General features: G+C 42.5%; 1 protein-coding gene across 1 annotated transcript; it reads right to left on the reverse strand.

Annotated features, from left to right (window-relative positions):
- Positions 1–903: 903 nt before the first annotated feature.
- Positions 904–15,944, reverse strand: PRKAR1A (protein kinase cAMP-dependent type I regulatory subunit alpha). The gene is made up of 12 exons (XM_082774635.1): positions 15,840–15,944; positions 15,243–15,309; positions 13,697–13,875; positions 8,560–8,733; positions 7,845–7,936; positions 7,459–7,520; positions 6,909–6,955; positions 6,117–6,275; positions 5,394–5,454; positions 4,998–5,119; positions 4,341–4,422; positions 904–2,629 (listed from the first exon to the last, which is right to left on the reverse strand). The coding sequence occupies exons 3-12, from the start codon at positions 13,871–13,873 to the stop codon at positions 2,457–2,459; spliced, it is 1,149 nt and encodes a 382-aa protein (XP_082630761.1). The 5' UTR covers positions 13,874–13,875; positions 15,243–15,309; positions 15,840–15,944; the 3' UTR covers positions 904–2,456.
- Between the last annotated feature and the right edge of the window lie 2,842 nt (positions 15,945–18,786).

Genomic DNA, 18,786 nt, shown 5'->3' on the forward strand with positions numbered 1-18,786 from the left:
GTGCTGTAAGCTAGGATTTGAACTCCATCCTCGAGAGCTAACAGCAAGCTAATCCTTTAAGTTTCTCTGTTTCCACCAACTCATTATTAAGGCATCCTCTAATGCTGAAGGAAAACATAATACAGGGATGGGGGGTGGAAAAAAAGAGACTGATTGCGTTTAAGAATTTAAATCATTTTATTGCTTTACCTGCCATTAGGACAATCTATAACAAAAGGAATATAATATATTAGCACATACAGTAAATCAGACTTATATAGTCAGGTAACAATACAAAAATGGTCCTCTGGTTGACTATAGCTTTCTAGGGCAATAGACTTCATAAATTCGCTAAAGGTGGACTAGCAAAAAATTACTTCTAAAGCCCTGAATGTTAGCTAAGGCAAAACTATGCCAATTGTGGTTTCAAACATATTTAAATTGCACACAAAGGTAAAGCTATAACTGTGAATAATATTTAACTCAGACTTAGCTGATTTTTCTTAAAATCTTGTAGGTAAAACTACAAAAGGGAGTAAACAGCAAGCTAAAAAGATGCAGTAGTGAAATTTGATTAGAAAGCCTTATATAAAAAAATGTGCATTTTTTTGTGGAGCTCTAACTAGTTTACACAGTTTTTGGTGCTTTAAAGTAACGTGAAGAACACATGAAGGAGAAACCTGGATAGAGTCAAAACTGAAGGGAACAGTTTTAACAAAAAAAAAAAGTAGCATTTGCTTACTCCTTAAGGGCTCTGGCAGAAATCGTCTACTCAATATCTTCTGAAAAGAGAACTCAAACCACAAGCATTTAAATCCCACTCTTGGAATTTCATGTTTGGAAATACCACGAAACCTTTTGTAAAAGCACAATACCCTCGGAATTATTTAGCATCAATTAACAGACTGTTTTTGACAGGCCTGGGAGGAAGTCTGTTGAATTTGCATTCGTATCATCTTGGAAAGGAAATAAAATGAGGGCTCCATCATTAAGAGTAGTTGCACAACAAATGCAAAACTGCTTGCTGTCACTCCCAAATACAAACCTACACTACTTTTATATAAATTACAGTTTAAAGGAAACTTTAAAAATTGCCTACCATTATCGAACCGTGGAATTCAGTAAAAACTTTCGGGAAGTACTGGTGCGCACAGAGTAATGTAACACAAAGCTGGTAAATACTGAAATACATTTAAGACTCCGCAACATATTGAACTTGGAAAAAAAAGTATGAAATCTGTGTCATGGAAATTGGATAAGCAAGGAAAAAGAATGCACCTTTTGTATTTAAATTAGATTCATGATCAGTCTTTTTTAAAAATTATGAATTTTAAAACAAACATACTTAAAATAACTGAGCGCTGCAGGAAAGTTAAAACATTCACTTTTTCCGCCTCACATTCTCCACCAAGTATAATGGCATCTGTATGAACCAGCAATCTCACCCCCTGCAATTAATGCTGGCCATAAATGCTCAAAGTTTAAAATTTCCCTGGTTTCAAAGGGTCACCTGAACTAACGATCATTTAAAAAAAAAAAAAAAAGTCAACTGAGGAATACAAAGCAAGCAAGAGTCACAGGGGAAATAAAACGCTTGCTTCCAATTTCTGCACCAATCTAGGACTTGAACATTAATATCAGCTAGAGAGCTGCACCATTCTTACATCGATCTACGTACTCGAGACCAAAGTTAGGCATTTAATGCAATATTTGGTTCTTGCCACTTTGAACAGGAAGTTCCGAGTGGCAAATCTATCAAAGAGAAAACAAGAGAAATAATCAGTTGCGGCAAGTCAGCAAATTAAGTAACAACTGCAGTAGTTCACCGGAACTATTAACCTTGAAAGCTTTGATTTACACTTGACAAAAACATAACTAAGCAACCTTAAACCAGCAGACACAGGAACAAGTATACTGTTAAATTCCAACTGTGGCTTTCTTAGCAGCTGATGCCTCACAATTGACCCCAGGATTACAGTACCCAGAAAATTAAAAAAGAAAACCCCAAGCCCCAAGAAGCTCAATTACAAGGGCAGTTCTCATTTGAAAAGAAATACAGCAGATTATGACCACAGCCTTAAAGTCTGTCCAACAGCTTGAGAAACACCTTTAGATTTCCACCCCACTCTTCCCAGTTACCTCCTTACTCTATGGCAATTGGCATGGTGCCTGGAGACCTCTTCTTCAGAAAAGCAAGGCTGCATTTGCTGCATTTGCCCAAGTTGGACGCAGTTGCACAGAAAGAAGCCGTAACAGCAAACATCTCCATAGAACTTTTTCTATTTATTTAATGGGACAGAGAGCACAAAACTAATATGCTCTAAATTAAAAGTAGTGCCATGAAAAGCAATTTAACCTTTTTTTTTTTTTTTTTTAAACAGACAGGAAGCTGCAAATGCCAGTGGCAATGTGGCTCTGCACAAGGGTAAGAAAGCAGTGTGCATTCGTGAAGCATGTTTCTGATAGGGAGGAAGGTTTCAGACAGACAGCGATACAAAACTGTTGTACTGCTGGATGTTTCGCTTGAGAATATCCGAGCACGGACCCAGGACACGTTCAAATCGGGGTCGATCGAGCTTTACACATTTCAACAGGCCACGAGCAACAACTGTGGCAGCACGGGGACGGTTCATCAACAAAGCTATTTCACCTAGAGCAACAGGAAAGTGCGAACAGCATTAAAAATTGAGGTGCAAAGAACCAAAGAAATTACCATGTTGTATTTCAAGCTGCTGCAGGAATTGAACCAAAGTTAATTCGGGTTTTAACGCTGATCAGAACAAGTGTCTGTATAGTTACATTGGAAGCAATTGTGAAGCCAGATTAAGGAAAAAAAAAAAACTTTATGAGCAGACTGAAGTGGTTTTTTTATTTACCAGTCTGTCTGCATTCAAGTCTCCGAAGACAACCTAGAAAACTTTCAAGTTTCTATTTGAAAAAGGCTCACACCTCAGTTAACTATGTAATTTTCCTAACCCAGTACTTGTTTTTCTAATATGTAAGGTATGCTACTGTTCAACCCAAACTCCTCAGACACAAAGGACAAGACTGCAGTATTGATGTAAGACTGTTAATGCACAAGACAGAAGCTTTTGACATTTAGCTAGCCAAAAATCAAGAACGTGACCTTGCCATTGAGTGCTACAAAACGAGCATCCCAAGCCTGGGATTCCCATTTCATAAGCTGTGCACAAACACGCCAAAAGCTTTGTTTCAAATACCTGTTACAACCACTAATGTGTTTTGAAATTAAGTTTTCTTCATGCTGTTGTTCCCTTTGGTGGTAACAGCTATGCTCAACAATCCCAGCAGCAGCATGAAAAAGCCCACAACAACTTTCAGGCTGGTTTGTTTTTAAGCTGTTAGACTGGTTGCCTTCATATTCAGGACTGAGGAAAGAACTCAGTGTTCCTCAGAGAATAAATTTGCCTGCATTATCAGAAGGGATGTTCAAAAGGAAGGTGAAAAAACTCTTCCTCTGTGCCCAATTAAAACCTCAAACTCACTAGCCTCCAAAACAGAAGCTTGCAAAAGAGTAAGCAGGTTCTAAAGGAGAGTAAAGTCCTTGGGGACAGATCTGCAGCACCTGAACACAATGGTAACATTTAGTGTAGTAGTAGGAAACTCAGAGATATACATCAGGGGAAAACTTAGAAGAGACTGAAGCTTGACAAATGTAGAACAAACATCTGGTACTAGTTACCGAGACCTAAGCAGATCTTTCAGCAGACCTTTGGCCTGAGCCAGCACCATTACTGCACTCCTGAGCTCATCCCACTTCAGGTCTTGCAACAGAGTATTTGCTGGTTACATCATCTACAGAGCGGGAAAACTGAAAGGACAGCCAGAAGGCTTTTGCAAGAGGACAATTCAAAAAACAATGAGAGGATGTACCTTAAACTTGAGGAAATTGTTGTTGTGGTGGTTTTGTTTGTTGTTATTTTTTTTGTTTTTGTTTTTTTGACAGAGGGAAGTGTTTAAACATTAAATAGAAGCTGGTTAAACAGTGAAAGGGATTGCTCAGAGAGGCTGTGGGATCTCCACCCCTGAACACACAAGAAACTCAACTGGACAGAGCCCTGAGCAATAACATGCAATTTCAAAGTTAACCCTGCTTGGAGTAGGGAGTTCAGACCCAATGACCACCAGTCCGTTCAGAATCACAGTAACCCACAACTGCTTCTCTGTAAGGTGCATGCACACTCCAATGCCAAGTGACTGATACTCACCTGACATTGAGTGAAGCAAGCGAATTAGCCAAAACAGCGTTTAAACAAATCCATCCCATTACTATCATCCACACAGCACAGGTAAAACTCTGATGGGGGTTATGTAATCACAGCTGTCATGACAGAACTCACCAAAATAATCAGAAGGTGCCAGTCTGCCCACTTCAACAAATTCTTCGTTTTCTGATCGACGCTGTAACACTGCAGCTGTGCCCTTTAATAAATCACAGCAATTAAGCAATTGGAATTTCTGATACCACTTGAAACATCGAATTCCAGAAGGAATGAGTTGCTTTGCAGAAATAACTGTTCTGATATCTCAGTCTTTAAAAACCACTTCACAGTTCATGCATAGTTCACCAGACTGCTCCATAGGAACAGCTGGTCCTCTCTCTTCTTTAAGCTTAAAGCATCTTGGGTATTTACTTACCACAGCACTGATTTCTTCCCATTTTTCTTGTATCAGTAAGAATATTACAGTAAAAATAGCAAAAAGAGAAGGCAATGATACCACTAGCAAGACATTACCAGCTATCTAGAATGGGTCTCCTCTCTCCTAAACAGGACAAACTGGGTTAAGCCAGATTTTTTTTTTTTTTCCTGGAAGTACCACTTGTAAAAATAGTCAAGCTAAATATAAGCTTCTGCATGTCCAGCAAGATTGCATCTCACGAGGAATTCTCAAAAAGTACATTCCTGCATTTTGTATTTCTCCAAATGTCTATTTAGGGACAGAATAAGCAATGTTAAAAATATTAACAAACATTTAGGACTTTCGGCCTTGCTTACCTCCAAGATGATGAAGAATTCATCTCCTGGCTCTCCCTGGACCACAATCTTTTGCCCATCCTCAAACTGTACCGGTTCTAATGCATCAGCTACAGTTAGGCGCTCCCACTTGTCCAAAGATTCTAGAAAGTTAATAGCTCGTTAATAACTTGCCTTTTTGAGGTACAAGCTATACTTTTTTTTATCTGTTCTTTTAGACAGCCTACAAACAGCTACATTTGTGCATCAGATAAAGATTTCAATTGGAATTACTTTGGAATGATACAGAAAAAAGCAATACAGCCTTTACAGTCTGCTTCATGGATTACCACAATAGTCAATAATCATAATGGTACTTAACACCTTAATTGCAATATGGCAATTTATTCCACTTCAGAACAACATCTTCTTACTTACCCAGTATAGACACTTTACTAAGGAATTCCTCATACATCTTTCTCTTTCTCAAAGTACTCCCCTACAGGGAAAAAAAAAAAAAAAAGTTTTTTTTTTTGTCTACATCTCGTTTGATATGAGGTCTCTACTAAACTTCAATGAAAAAAATATACAGCTTAACCAGACGTTGTGCATCCTGTCACACACACCCCAAGCCCCACAAAACCAGGTGTTTTCAAATTTAATTATTTCGGTAATATTTCAGAAAGTTCAGCAGCCTTATTTATTATGGTCTTGACATTGCTAAAATGTATTATTGTATAACCTTACAAAGATTCACAACACCCACTCAAGTTTTTCTACAGCTGTCGTTCACACACACACAATCTACAAATGGATGGCTATAATACAGAGCAGAATCTAAACAACTGACAATTTAACCAAGAGGTGTTATAGTTTCAGTCCAGGGAACTACATTGCATTCATAGTGCTGGAAATGTTTCATTCCCTAATGCAAGGCCATCCCCTGCCCCATTCCCGTATGCACATGAGAAGCGATAAACTTTCTGATTGCACACGATAGCAGGATTTTGAATAAACAACCCCAGCAAAAGGCAAGCAGATAAAAAGTCAGGTGACCAGCAGAAGTTGACCAAACAGTTAAACCAAAAGCATAACTCCAGGTTAGCACACAGCTCCTTGAGCTAATTGCACGAGCCATATGTCAGCTAGAAAAATACTTGCCATCAGGATCCTTCTGTAGCTATCTCTGTCAATGCCCCACAACTTCACATTCGTCTTCGCTTTGACAGTTGCGGCACGAGGAGTTCCATATATAAGGGCAAGTTCTCCAAAGCTTCCACCCTCACCGACACTGGTTGCCCACTCGTTGTTCACATACACCTGGAAGGCAGTGCATGGCGCTAAGCCAAAGCTCACAGCGTCTTGCAAGCCAGTTGAAGACAGCGTGAAGCTTTCGTTACCCTGCATTTCCTTTGTAATGAAGGGAAATTCTCACATCTGTACAGTGAAAGGGGACCATTTTGGGGTTTCATCAATGCTTTAGAGACAACCCCAAAGCCAGCCAGAAGTTGAATTTTCATTGACAAAGGGACTGTTCTCTGTATCACGTGCACAGAGACTACACATGTGAACTCCAGAGACCTTTGGGTAGGAAATAAAATCTTAAGATCTCTATGAAACACAGAGAACTCAAAAGGTCTTAGAAAAGGCTGTCACAGAAAACTGTGGATGGAAAATAAAAAGGCTAGTCATTCTTATAGTCTGTCCCACACCTTAATTTGACTTCTCCCTACACCTATAAAGTATTAGTATTCTATTAGCATCTGAATCCTTTGTTTTGAAGTTCAACACAACTCAGTCTGTACAGACTGAGCTGTCACTAAGGAGTAAAACAGCTCCAAAGCTAAAGCTTCTACAACAAGAATTTCTTAAGAGAAAAGCTGCCAAAGTAAGGACCTGTAAGAGAGGCCTACAAATATCACACATCATTAATAGACTACCAGTAATGCTTACATCCATTTCTCCTTGATCAACAACATAGAAGTTATCACCTTCATCACCTAAAGATAAAAAACAAAAAAAGAATGAAAAATAAACACTAAAGAAGTAAAACCAGGCAAGTATTCCTGTTTTTACAGAATTGGCACCTCTGCCAGCTTTGATGTGTAGAATGTAATGACATTGGCAGAGACCAATTTTACACAGTTTGCAGGGTGAAATTTCACATTTTGCTGATTTCACACTCCTCTTAGTTCTGTGAAAGAGGACATCTACTGGTATGCAGTATATCAGCAGCACTTCCAGGAACACTGGAAAGGCATACTGGATCCAAAAACTGTCGTAATGTGTTCTACAGAGCCATCAATTCACAGTAAATAACACACGCATATTCCCACAATGGCTCCACTCCTTACTTTACAGACTGAGCTGTGCTCCAGGTAACATACAAGACTCACTGCATCCAGGCAGTTTTTATTTCCAGAGAAACATGCAAACACCATCACCAGATCAGAGCCTGCTCATCACCTCCATCTTATTTATCAACGTAAGCATTGCTACTTGCCTTGCTGTATGACGGTCTCGCCTGCAATGTAAGTGACGGGGAACATAGCATCAAAGATGTCACTGAAAGAGGGATACCAGGATTAGACAACTGCTTTGACAACTGCAGCATGTGCAGCAACCTAATCTAGTGGAAGATGTCCCTGCCCACCACAGACGGGTTAAAACTAGCTGATCTTATAAAAAATAAATCTGCCACCCCAACTAATCTGTGATTCCGTGCATACATTCATACATCTCCAAACAGCCATTACCTTCCCTGTAATTTCTGTACTGTTACATTGACTTATAAAGAGACTGGGCAGCTTTGTACGTTATGAAACATTTAGCTCTTCAGAAATGTGCACTTTAAGATACTTTAAGACTTCTACAAAGATTTATTCCTACCTCCTCTCGTTGTCATCAAGATGGGCAAACAGCACATTCTTCTCAATAGCTTTTGCCAATGCAGCCATAGTCTTATAATCTTTTGGAATAACCTAGGACATAATCAGTAAAAGTTACTGTTTAAATTCCTAAAGAAAAAAAATTTGTATTCCCCAGGATAAATAAATTAATCAAATTGCTACAAAACTCCGACCAAGTTTCTCCAAATTCTTTCAAGCACTATAGAACTAATAAATAAATACAGCCAACATTTACAGCCAGTTTATTCACAAGGTAAATACAACCTTGAACTGTAAAAACATCATTCCATGCTAACATTGTAGTTTCTCCTGCAAGAGTGCAAGTGTCTGTTCAACCTGTTTCCCTATGAATAGCAGGGAATCTGCTGTGCCACTAGGCTAAACTTAATATTGTTGCAGCTGCTGGATAACTGGAAGCACTGGGTGTGTATATTAAAAGTATGTATAAATATATAAACACATTACTTCAAAGGGAACAGGTCAAAGTTCCACACAAATGGTTTAACTGAATGCCAGTTTATCCTAACCTCCAGTGACAGAGCCACAGGTCTGCTTTTTACAGCCATCACATGACTTAACAGACCACAGGAGCTTAGTGTGACTTAACACACTGGGTAGTAAGTGGTCTTAGGTAAACTCTTAGATTGCAGTTCCAGTTCCTGGCAACATTTAAAAAAAAAAAAAAAATAGAGCACCTTTCTAACATAAGACGCAGCATCCTCTTCTGTGTAGACTTCTGCACTGATGGCCCCACGTCGTCTTCGACCCTTAACCACAGGGTTCACAGGAGGAGGAGGAGAGATTTCATCCTCCCGTGAGTCTGAGCGTGAACCAGACTTCTGTTGGTTCAACAACTGTTTTGTTTCCTCCTGAACAGGAAGGAAGGGATATCTGTGTCACTTAATCCAGTACAGCAAAAAAGCAGTTAGATATCACATTCCAATTTAGTCTGCCAGTGCAAGGGAGCTTCCTGTGTACTCTTACTTAAGGCAAGCAAGGAGATTAGAGTAAGCAAGATCAAAGCCCTTTTCCAAGGAGATAGAAGATATGCCTTTCATAACGTTCATCTCACAATGGTGTTTATTTTAATAAATGACACTACTGGTTTGATAAATTAAGAGGTATAAACTTGATTCTACTTTCCACTAGTGCATTCAACAGACAATGAAAAATCTGCAAACGATAAAGACACATTCCCAATAACAAACCCAGGAGCTCCTTCCCTCTGCTGCAAGGTATTGAGCCTTTTTTCCTTTGAAAAGCAAAAGGAGGACTCCTCATAAATATGTTACACAAGAACCTTCTGAAACAAGGTGAAACCATGGACCAACTCAACACTTGGTAACATCATTTATTTTCGGAGAGAAATATCTACACTGCTTACAAAAGAGGTGGAAGAAGGATGCTAAAGGCCAAACAGTATTTTTTGCCCCCACACCTCAAACTGCAGATCTGTAAACTTCGTACAGACCTTTCCCTTATTTCCCTCAGTTACCTTTTGTGCTGTGTCATAGTAATTTTGCAGAAAGCCAGCACACTTCCAGTCAAATGAAGTCTAGCTAACCTGACGCACAAAGACTCAATTCTTTTAGCAAGGTGAATCTTCTGGTACGTAAGATCTGCCTTTAAAAAAAAAAAAAAAAAGCCAACCTCAAAGCCAAAGCATTTGAGTCATAGCAGCTCAAATGACTTTCTCCCTGCTTTAAGGAAACAGTTTTGGGAAATGCCTTAAAAGAACAAGGAGTCATCTGTTCTGCAAGAACTCGAGGCGCGTAAGAGCTGGGTTTGTCCTGGTGTCCTTGATAAGGCTGTCCCCAGCCCTGTTGGGCAGCTTGGCTGCCACACTCCTCCCCGGAGGTACACAGCAGCTATTTAAAACCAGTATAACACCACCACTTTGAGGAAAGAGACGTCAGATAACCATTACAGGGAGTTTACATTTTATACCTCTCGGATAGCCCAAGAGCACTGATCTGTCAAACTGGACTTCACTTCCTGCTTTCTGTCCATTAAAATAGTGCTACATTTCAAAGCCATGGGGGCAAGATGTATTTAAAGCCTCGGCACTTTTACAGTGAGCGAACGTCAGCTGCTGGATCTCTTCCAGCATCACAGAAAACACACAAACACTGAAATCCTGTAACTTTCAGGGACAGGAGCACTTCGGTAGCATTGAGCCAGGGAGCTGTACATCACAACGAGAGGCTCACCAGCACCATGGCCTGCTTGAGGAACTGCACCATGAGAAAAAGCACAACTAGTAACTCTGCCTGAGCTGAGATTTAACATCATGTTAAGTCTGTTAAGGTAGGACATGGACATAGAAAGGTTACAGGTGGAGAAGATAAAGTATTAAAGTATATCAGCTACTCTAGACAGTCTATTTAAACACGTATCAAGAGGAAGCTGACCCCAAAATGAGACAAATCACCATGTTTGCGTTATGCATTGCAGGACAACTCCGTGCCACGTAGGAAGGGACATGCTAGAAACTCACTGCTTTCCTAACAGCAGCTTTCTATGCGTTCATGTTTTTAAAATACACCTTGTAGCATTCCTGACACCAGACCACACGTATTACGCCACCGGATCCGAGATAAATCACACCAGGCCCTGACAGAAAGGAGCGACAGCTGTTATTCTCTGGTACCCTAGAATACAACCAGTCTCATTTGCATGAGAAAACGTGTTTGAACGTGTTTGTTCAAGTTTAGAAACTACTAGAAATAAAACATTTACTGGAGAAAGGCATTAATTTTGCTCCATACTGATTAGTACAACCATCACTGGGATTTTAAAAAAGTTTTAGTACTAACTTTAGCCTATACATTGCATCTAAATATTGAGCTTTCAACTAACAGAGCAGTCCAGACAAAGTTTTCATCATCAGTGACCACTAACTGTAAGCTTAATTTTTCCTGACAGATAAGAAATAGCTATTGTTAAGCCCATTTAAATTATTAGTTGCAAGTAAGAAATATTAAAGTAATGAGCCTCACATAATCACATATGAATTCTATCAGCTACTGAAGACGACCATGATTTCAGAACTAAGTTCTGCACTGCGTACCCTGGTATCTGGTAATTGTTATTACTCCAGAACAGTTGTTTCCTTCTGGTTAATTTGTATTTAATTTATACTATCTATCCACATATTTGGAAGAACTCAAGTTACAAAAAAATGCAGCGTTAAAATTTCTGCTAGACATTTAGGTATGAGTTTGTGGAGACAGGGGGGTGATGAGGAGCAGGTATAGTGCCCAGACATCAATCACTAGCTTTATAAATTCAGTTTTCTATCCAGTCCCACATATACAAAACAAGTCCATGGGACAGTAACAGTCTGCTACATTTCCACATCTCAAACCAGATGACACAGCACACCCAGCACCGGGCAGCTTTTAGCACGCGCTGCTGTTATCAGACATGCTCGCACAGCAGCAGAAGCCTTGGTGCCCCACAAATTGATTGGGTGCCATTTCATCTCCGTGCAGTAATCAAATTCATGGGAAAGCTTTCATAACCGAAGAGGACATGCAAATTCCTATCGTAGCTCTAACTGCTTCAGAGGCAGTAATTTTAACGTTGTAGAACACAAATTCAAAAGCATGTTTAAACGTCTTCAATGTATTGCACTAACACGTCAATGAATCAGCTGCGAAGAGATGACTTGTCAGGATAACTAGGGAGAAAATAGAAACCCAGCTTCGGTTTTGAATCAGGTTCATTCAAAAGTCAGTCTTAATAAAAACTTAATCACGCTGCATCTCAGCCTCGCTTTCGTTCAGTGTAACAGATTAGCAGATTTAAAGAGGGATATTGAAAAGTTGCTCTGTGTTACTAAAGATGTAACAGACGTTACTCGTGGGAAGTAAAATAGATTGTTCCACATGTTTTTGCTCAGCCAGAACTACCTAGCAGGTTAGAGCTGGTTAATAACTGTACTTAGCATTGGTGCTTTCCAGACAGGGGCGTCAGAGGAGCTTGTTAACGTAGCACAGGACACCCACTGCTCTGTTACCTGATAGCTATTAAGGTCCAACGTTACCTGGTCAAACTAAGACCGATCCATTAGACTGAATGGTGAAATCACATCAACAAATCTGTAGCAAGTTTTAAATTCAGTAAATTTGGAGGAAAAAAGCTATGGTTTTCACCATACTACAGCTGTACTAGTTGGGATGTATAACCCACGCCAACACTACTCATAATAGAAGACTGAACAAAATTGAAAGAGTAATTTGAGGGCGATAAACATTACCTAACCAGTTTTACTTTCAGCTTCCTTGTAGGCTGACAGAGTACACAGACAGGCTATTTGCACCAGAACAAAAACATCAAGAGTTATTCAACTCCAAAATACACGTGACTACCAGGATGACAAGCCTAGCCCTGAACGCAAAGGCAAATTAAGTTCCCTTTAAAACTAAATATGTTGAATGTCAGCCTGCTATAGAAAAGAAGCTAAATATTCCTATTTTATATCCCTACACATGGATTGGTTTACAACTTATTCTAAGTGCAGTCAGTCAGTTTACTGTGATCATTTTTAAAGTGAGTTTGTTTTTTTTTTTTTTTTTTTTTAATTTACCTTAAACGCTGATACAAAAATCTTTAGAATCTATCCATGCTCAAACCCAAGAATATGAGGTGGAAAATAGGCCTGGTAACAGGTGGGGACAAAGGATTTTTAGGAACATGATTACTACCTGGTTTGCTGCTGGGATTTTGAAAGAGGATGTACACAAGATGTTACCACAGAAAAGAGTCAGATGTTATACAGAGTTCTTGTCCAAAAGCAAAAACATTTCTCAAACACACTGTGAGCTCCAGGAGGAGAGACTGCAGGGTTTAATCATTTTCTACTATCTACCACCAACACTTCCATTAGAAGACTACTTTCACAGCACATAGTTATGATCTCTAGCATTAATCTGCCTTCTTTACTCCAGCAATTAGTTATAACTACCTAGAATAAAAATAAGATAAAGATATAGCTCCCATACAAAACAAGCAGTTAGAACAGCACCTGCAAATGACTGCTGTGTAAGGTCACAGCTACATCATTTACTGATGACATGTCCTGAACACACTGGTTATAGCCAGCCTTTCCTCTGCAGCAGCCCTTAAAAAACTCACGTTTTCATAGCAGCTTTTTCTCCTATCTGCTAGATACTGATGTACACAATGAACTGTTCAAATGAATGTTAAATTGTTTCAGATATGAGCACTGAACGGACAGAACACTTTCCATTCCCAAGATCATAGAATGTTAACAAGAAAAACACCAAAGAGACCTTGAGGAAAAACAAGAGGAACAAAGCTGTGACAGTAACAATGAACTCCCAGCAGAAGGCAGAAACAGGCTTGGTCTCCTACAAATTTGGAAACCAAATACTTCCATTTGACTTCAGCTGGGCTTGGGTAACTACAACTGGCTGACTGCTTCCCTGCAGTACCTGAATCAACATAAATAATTTGTCTCAAGGTAAGAAACCAGTGACTATTGCCAGCATCCACAGGGGTCACTCACCACGGATATCTGACCACAGACAGGACCTCACACCCTATTAGCTTGTCAGTAAATACTAGATAGGGATTACACCTGTACCCTTGACAGTTAATTTCTTGCCCTAAGTCCTTTTTTTGACAAAGGTGCTTTTACACCACAATCAGCTAACAAAAAACTACAGAAAATTGGTTCTCCAAAAGCATCAATTCAAGATACAAACAGCCAACAGGAACACAGGCCAGATCTGAGCCTCAGCCGCTACATCACACTGAGATGGTGTCAGTTTAGGTTGTTCCTTCTCTCACAAGACTTATTTTTACCTTCTCCAATCTTTCAAAGTATTCCCTGAGGAATCCCATGGGCCGGTCAGGTCTCACGGTGCATAACTGCACAATGCAATCCTTTAGGAGTTGCTGGATGTTGTGTTTTTGGACGTAAAGTTCACATTCCCGAAGGCTACGCTCCTCCTCACTGCTGCTGCTGCTAGAAGCTGCCATTGCTGAAAGTAAGAGAAAGAGAAGGTTAAATAATTAGTGGAAACAAGGATGTTGCTGCTCAGTAATCAGGCACGTTGTGCTGCCTAAAAGAAAATGATGTTGCGTTATCATCTTCCTGATATCAGAGTGTAAAACCATCTTTATGACAAAGTTAAATTGTGAGAGAAAAAGTTAGGAACTTATTTAGCACGTGGGATGAAATAATAAAAAATCTGGATGCTCTGTAGACACAAGCAGAACGGGAAGAGCATTTGCTTGTGCTGGAAAAGCTTCAGTAACCCCAGCTCTCTGAGCACGTAGTCAGGAAAGGTTTCCATCTTAACATTCTGCTGATAAAAATCTAAGATTTTGCAGGATTGGAGGCTCACTTACAAGCAGCGTTGCATGGCCTGTGTGGGGTGCTGTGGTTTAACCCAGCAGCCAGCTAAGCACCACACAGCCCTGCACCACTGGGATGGGGGAGAGAACTAAAAAGAAACTAGGACAGAAAAGAACAAACAAAACAAGTGATGCACAAGGCAAACGCTCACCAGCAGCTGACTGATGCCCAGCTTGTCCCCGAGCAGCAGCCCCCAGCCAAGTGCCCCCGTTTTATCACTGAGCATGACGCCACGAGGTCCGGGACATCCGGACAGCCTGGGCCAGCTGTCCTGGCTGCGTCCCCTCCCTGTTCATCCTGCATCCCCAGCCTCCTGGAAGCTGAAACACCCCTGGCTTTGTAGGAGCACTGCCCAGCAACAGCTAAAGCAGCCACGTGTTATCACCATCACTTTCCTTCTAATTCCCAAACACAGCACCGTAGCTGCTACTATGAAGATAAACTCTGTCCCAGCTGAAAGCCGGACACGGGGTCAAGAGGATTATGCTCAGGAGATAGGTGGGTGGAAGCGGGGAATCTGAGAGGCGAGTATTAAAGGCATTAGGAAGTGAAACGTGGAAGACAGTAAGGTCAAATCAGAGCAAGCTCACCGACTGCCAAAGCAGTTCGTTAATGAAAGTTATACGATTAGAAGTGTTTCTCCTAGAATGCTGCTCTCCAGTTTAAGTTGTTCCACACCTCGTAACTATTTCACTGCAATCCCCAAAACGTTTCTTCAACTGTAAGTTATCAGGAGCACACCTTTAGGCAGACCCATTATGATACCAGGTTTTCAGGAGACTTTAAAATTGCAGCGCCAGCTGTAGTACTTTCATAAAACTGTTTTTAAGCAATGTGGCTTTTTTTCCTTTTGTTACAATTTTTAATATATTTCTATGTATATATATTTATAGAATACATTAATCTCAGGCCATGTTTTCATAAAGCACTAAATGAAGAATTAGGAAATCATTTCTCAGGGCATTTTTGATGAAATATAGAGACAGTTACCTGGTGGGGGGATAACGACAACAGCTCAGGAACACACAGCAAGATCCGTTGATCCCAGGATCAGCTTCTGAAAGGAAGAAAACGGAGTCAGAGGGGGAGATTTTGGGAGCTGCCAGGCCCTTGGAGCACGGAGCAGCTAACGCAGGCCGCCCAGCACCACACACAGCACCCGGCCGGGCGCTGCGGGCCTCAGCAAGGCCCCACACAGCTCCGGGGCCCGTGAAGGGCGAAGGGCGGCGCTAATTAACACGCTCCAACCCTAATTACCGGGGGTCGGCGCTAATTAGCGCCGATCCGCGCCAACCCACGAGGGCCGGCCCTGCTTAACGAAGCCCCCCGCGCTGCTTAACGAAGCCCGGCGCTAATTAAGCCACCTGAGGCGCTCAGACAACGACAAATAATTAAAAAAATAAAAACAAAACACGCAAATAACGACCCCGGGCCCTCCCCCACCGCCGCGCGGGGCCTCCCCCTCGCTCCGCTGCCGGCCCGGAGCCGCTCCCGGCGGCAGGGCCGGGCCCCGAGGCCTCCCCCCGAGCCTCGCTGAGGCCTCACGGCTCCCACCGAGCCCTCCCCGGGTCCGGGCCCGGCTCCCACCTGCGTGGGGCGGCTCCGCCGGGCCCTCAGCGCCCCCCGGCCCCGGCCCCGGCCCGGCCTCGGCCTCAGCGACGGCTCCCAACGGAAACGGAGCGCGCCGGCCAACCGCCGCCCGCCGTGACGTCAATGCGCCTCGCTCTCGCCCCGAGCGCGGTCGCCATGGTAACCTTAAAGGGGCCGGGCTCGCGGCGAGGTTTGGCTACGGGAGGGTTGGAGGGAATGGGGAGCGCCGCTTTAAGAGGAGCCCCGGGTTGGGGTGCTGAGGGGAGCGGGCGCCGCCTGGTGGGGCCCACTGGGTGGTGAGGGAGGGCTGCGGGCAGAGCTGTCCGCCATTAGCTCGCAGGGGAGGTGTGTGATGGAAAATTTAGGTTTTTGGGGTTTAGGGCGGGTTTTGAGGCTAAGAGACGGTTATGACAGACCACAACCAGCCCCCGAGTTCATGTTCCTTCAGTCCCTGAAGGCTTCTGCGGGGTAGGGGTTAATCAGAAGCCAGGGTGCAGGAGTTTCTGACACTAAGCCAAAAACATGAGATTTTACAAAAAAAAATCAAGCCCATCTCAATGCGAATTGTACGGAATCCTTAATATCAGTCACACAGAGTACAGCACACTATAAGCAAATAACAAATTACATGCTCAGCTGGTAACACTCCGTAACAAAACTAACATTTTTCTGGAAAGAAACTGAAAAAAGTTCTGTGCAGTCACCCCTACACACTTCTTTTTTTCCTTTTTCCTTTTTACCCTCGCTTTTCACCGTCTGTCTGTCACTGTCACATCTCACTCCTCCTTGTTTGGACAAGCCCTGGTGTTTTTGGAAGGGATCCCATCCGGAACAAGGCTCAGCCCCACACGTGAGACCTGTTCCGCAGCGTTCCCTTTGTGGAGGAAAACAGCAGCACACCCCGCTGCCATCCTCCCCGTGCCCTGCTGCCATCCTTCCCCCAGCTCTGGAGCCAGAGTTCAGGTGGCAATGCCGTGGTTTAATAAAAGGAACAGAGCTGGCTTTCAAAAGGAGCCTTTGTGATGCCAACCTGAGGTTCCTCGTGTTTAACCGTGCACAATTCCTCCACTGAGTCAACTGTGACTTATCTCTGGAAGCGAAATCATGCTCCTTGTAAGCATGTGTTTGTACATATTCATGTGCTGTTCAAGAGGTAAAAGAAAAATAAAAAGAAAACAGAACCCCATTTCATTGGGTCTGCTCTGAATTACAGTCAACCTCCAGCCTTAACTGCCTAATTAAATAATAAACGTTCCCGAGTAAATAACTTGCATTACCGTCAGCCCTGTTCCCACAACTTGCATTTCCAACAATTTCACGCGTTGGAGTTTCTCATGGAGCAATCTGTTGCCCGAGGCGGTGGCTGCTGAAGCACAGAGGCCTGCCAGCACAACATCCCACTGCAGGGCTCAGAGAGAGCGGGGCAGCGAGCCTCCGTGAGGAGGGGGACTGTGCTTTCACAGAACCGTACTAGCTCCTTCTGGTTACATGAATAAGAACTCCATAAAATCATGTTTCTATTCAGCTTCATCTAAAACACCACTTTATAATGTCCTTTTCAGGAAGGTGTAAGTCAGTCCTTGCTCAAACCCCAGTGGCAAGCACCGTGGGTTAGCATGGCAGTGATTTCAGTGATGGTAACCCTCACAGGCTCTTCGTGGTGAGCCGTTCGTTTTCCTAGACGGGTAAATACCAGCAGAATCTGAGAATGGACGAAGAGAGATGGCTCCCCAGGCCCAGGCAGGGGCTGCAAATCATCAGTGTGGCCTTGCAGGGAGCTGCAGACAGGACTTAGTGGATTTTAGCAGCCTGGTTGCTGTCATTTTTAAACCAAGAAACTGCAAGAAACTTGGGCAGATTCTGGAGTAAAATGGCAAAGGTCCATATCACAGGCAAAACTGATCCTTGGTCAGCACCCACAGGAGTCAGTAGTTATGTCAAGCCTAGAACTGGTTTCAAACAGCAGTTCCTATTTCTTCTCAAGACAAGAGTTAAAAGGACAGACACTGTGGATGTGTGGGAATCCGTTGCCTAAAGATATTTAAGTCCCTGTAACTTAAGAGGACTCGGTTACATAAATAACCTTGGAGAACCTGGAGCAGTATGTCCACTCGTTTTCATGCAGTATTGTGTGTTTGGCTTATGTCGTTAGCCACTTCTGCTTCAGCTTCACAAGGAGGGATTCAACAGCACTATTTTCATTATTAAAACCAGCAGCCCTCTTCAAGATCATCACAATTCTCTTCACCAGCTGAGTGATAATGCCACCTCATCATTCTTAGGCATTTCGCTCACCTCCACTCTGCATTAAGTCATGGAGGAGACGTATTCCTGGTCCCATAAAAGACCAATAAATTTCTCTGTAAAAAGCATCTGAAATATCCCAAGAGGGAAGACTTGTTTGCTTTTTAACAAAGCTTCCCAGAAGTTCTTACAAAGACTAAATTTATTACCATAATTTTTATGGTGCCATTTATCAACGTGGTGCTCAACAGCAATAGAAGCTGAGAATGGTCACTGGGAAGGGAAAAATCAAGGCTTTGTGCTCTGCTTGCCACCATGCAATCACACAAACCCCAGAGAGATACTGACTGACTCAGAATGATCCTACAAGCATAAAGCCTTGCGGCGTTCACCAAGGAGGCCGATGAGAGCAGGCTGGCACAGTGGGTTAGCCACAGGGAGGGAGGTCCAGGCCAAGGCAGCTGGGAGAGAAGGATGCACGTGGAGCAGTGAGGATGGCGTGGGGCACAAGGAGCAGTGCGAACGGGACACGAAGAGCAGCCTGAAGTGGCTGAGGAGTCACTGGATCCATCTGAAAGGAAAAAAAAAATCAATAAAAACACATCACTAGGCCAGAAGAAATACCTCCGTGAACGATTGCGCTCTGCAAGCAGGGCAGTGATTGGGGAGGTCAGGGAAGAGAAGGTTGAGAAATAAAAGC

This window comes from Aythya marila (assembly GCF_965140915.1).
Source record: "Aythya marila genome assembly, chromosome: 18".
Lineage (NCBI taxonomy): Eukaryota > Metazoa > Chordata > Aves > Anseriformes > Anatidae > Aythya > Aythya marila.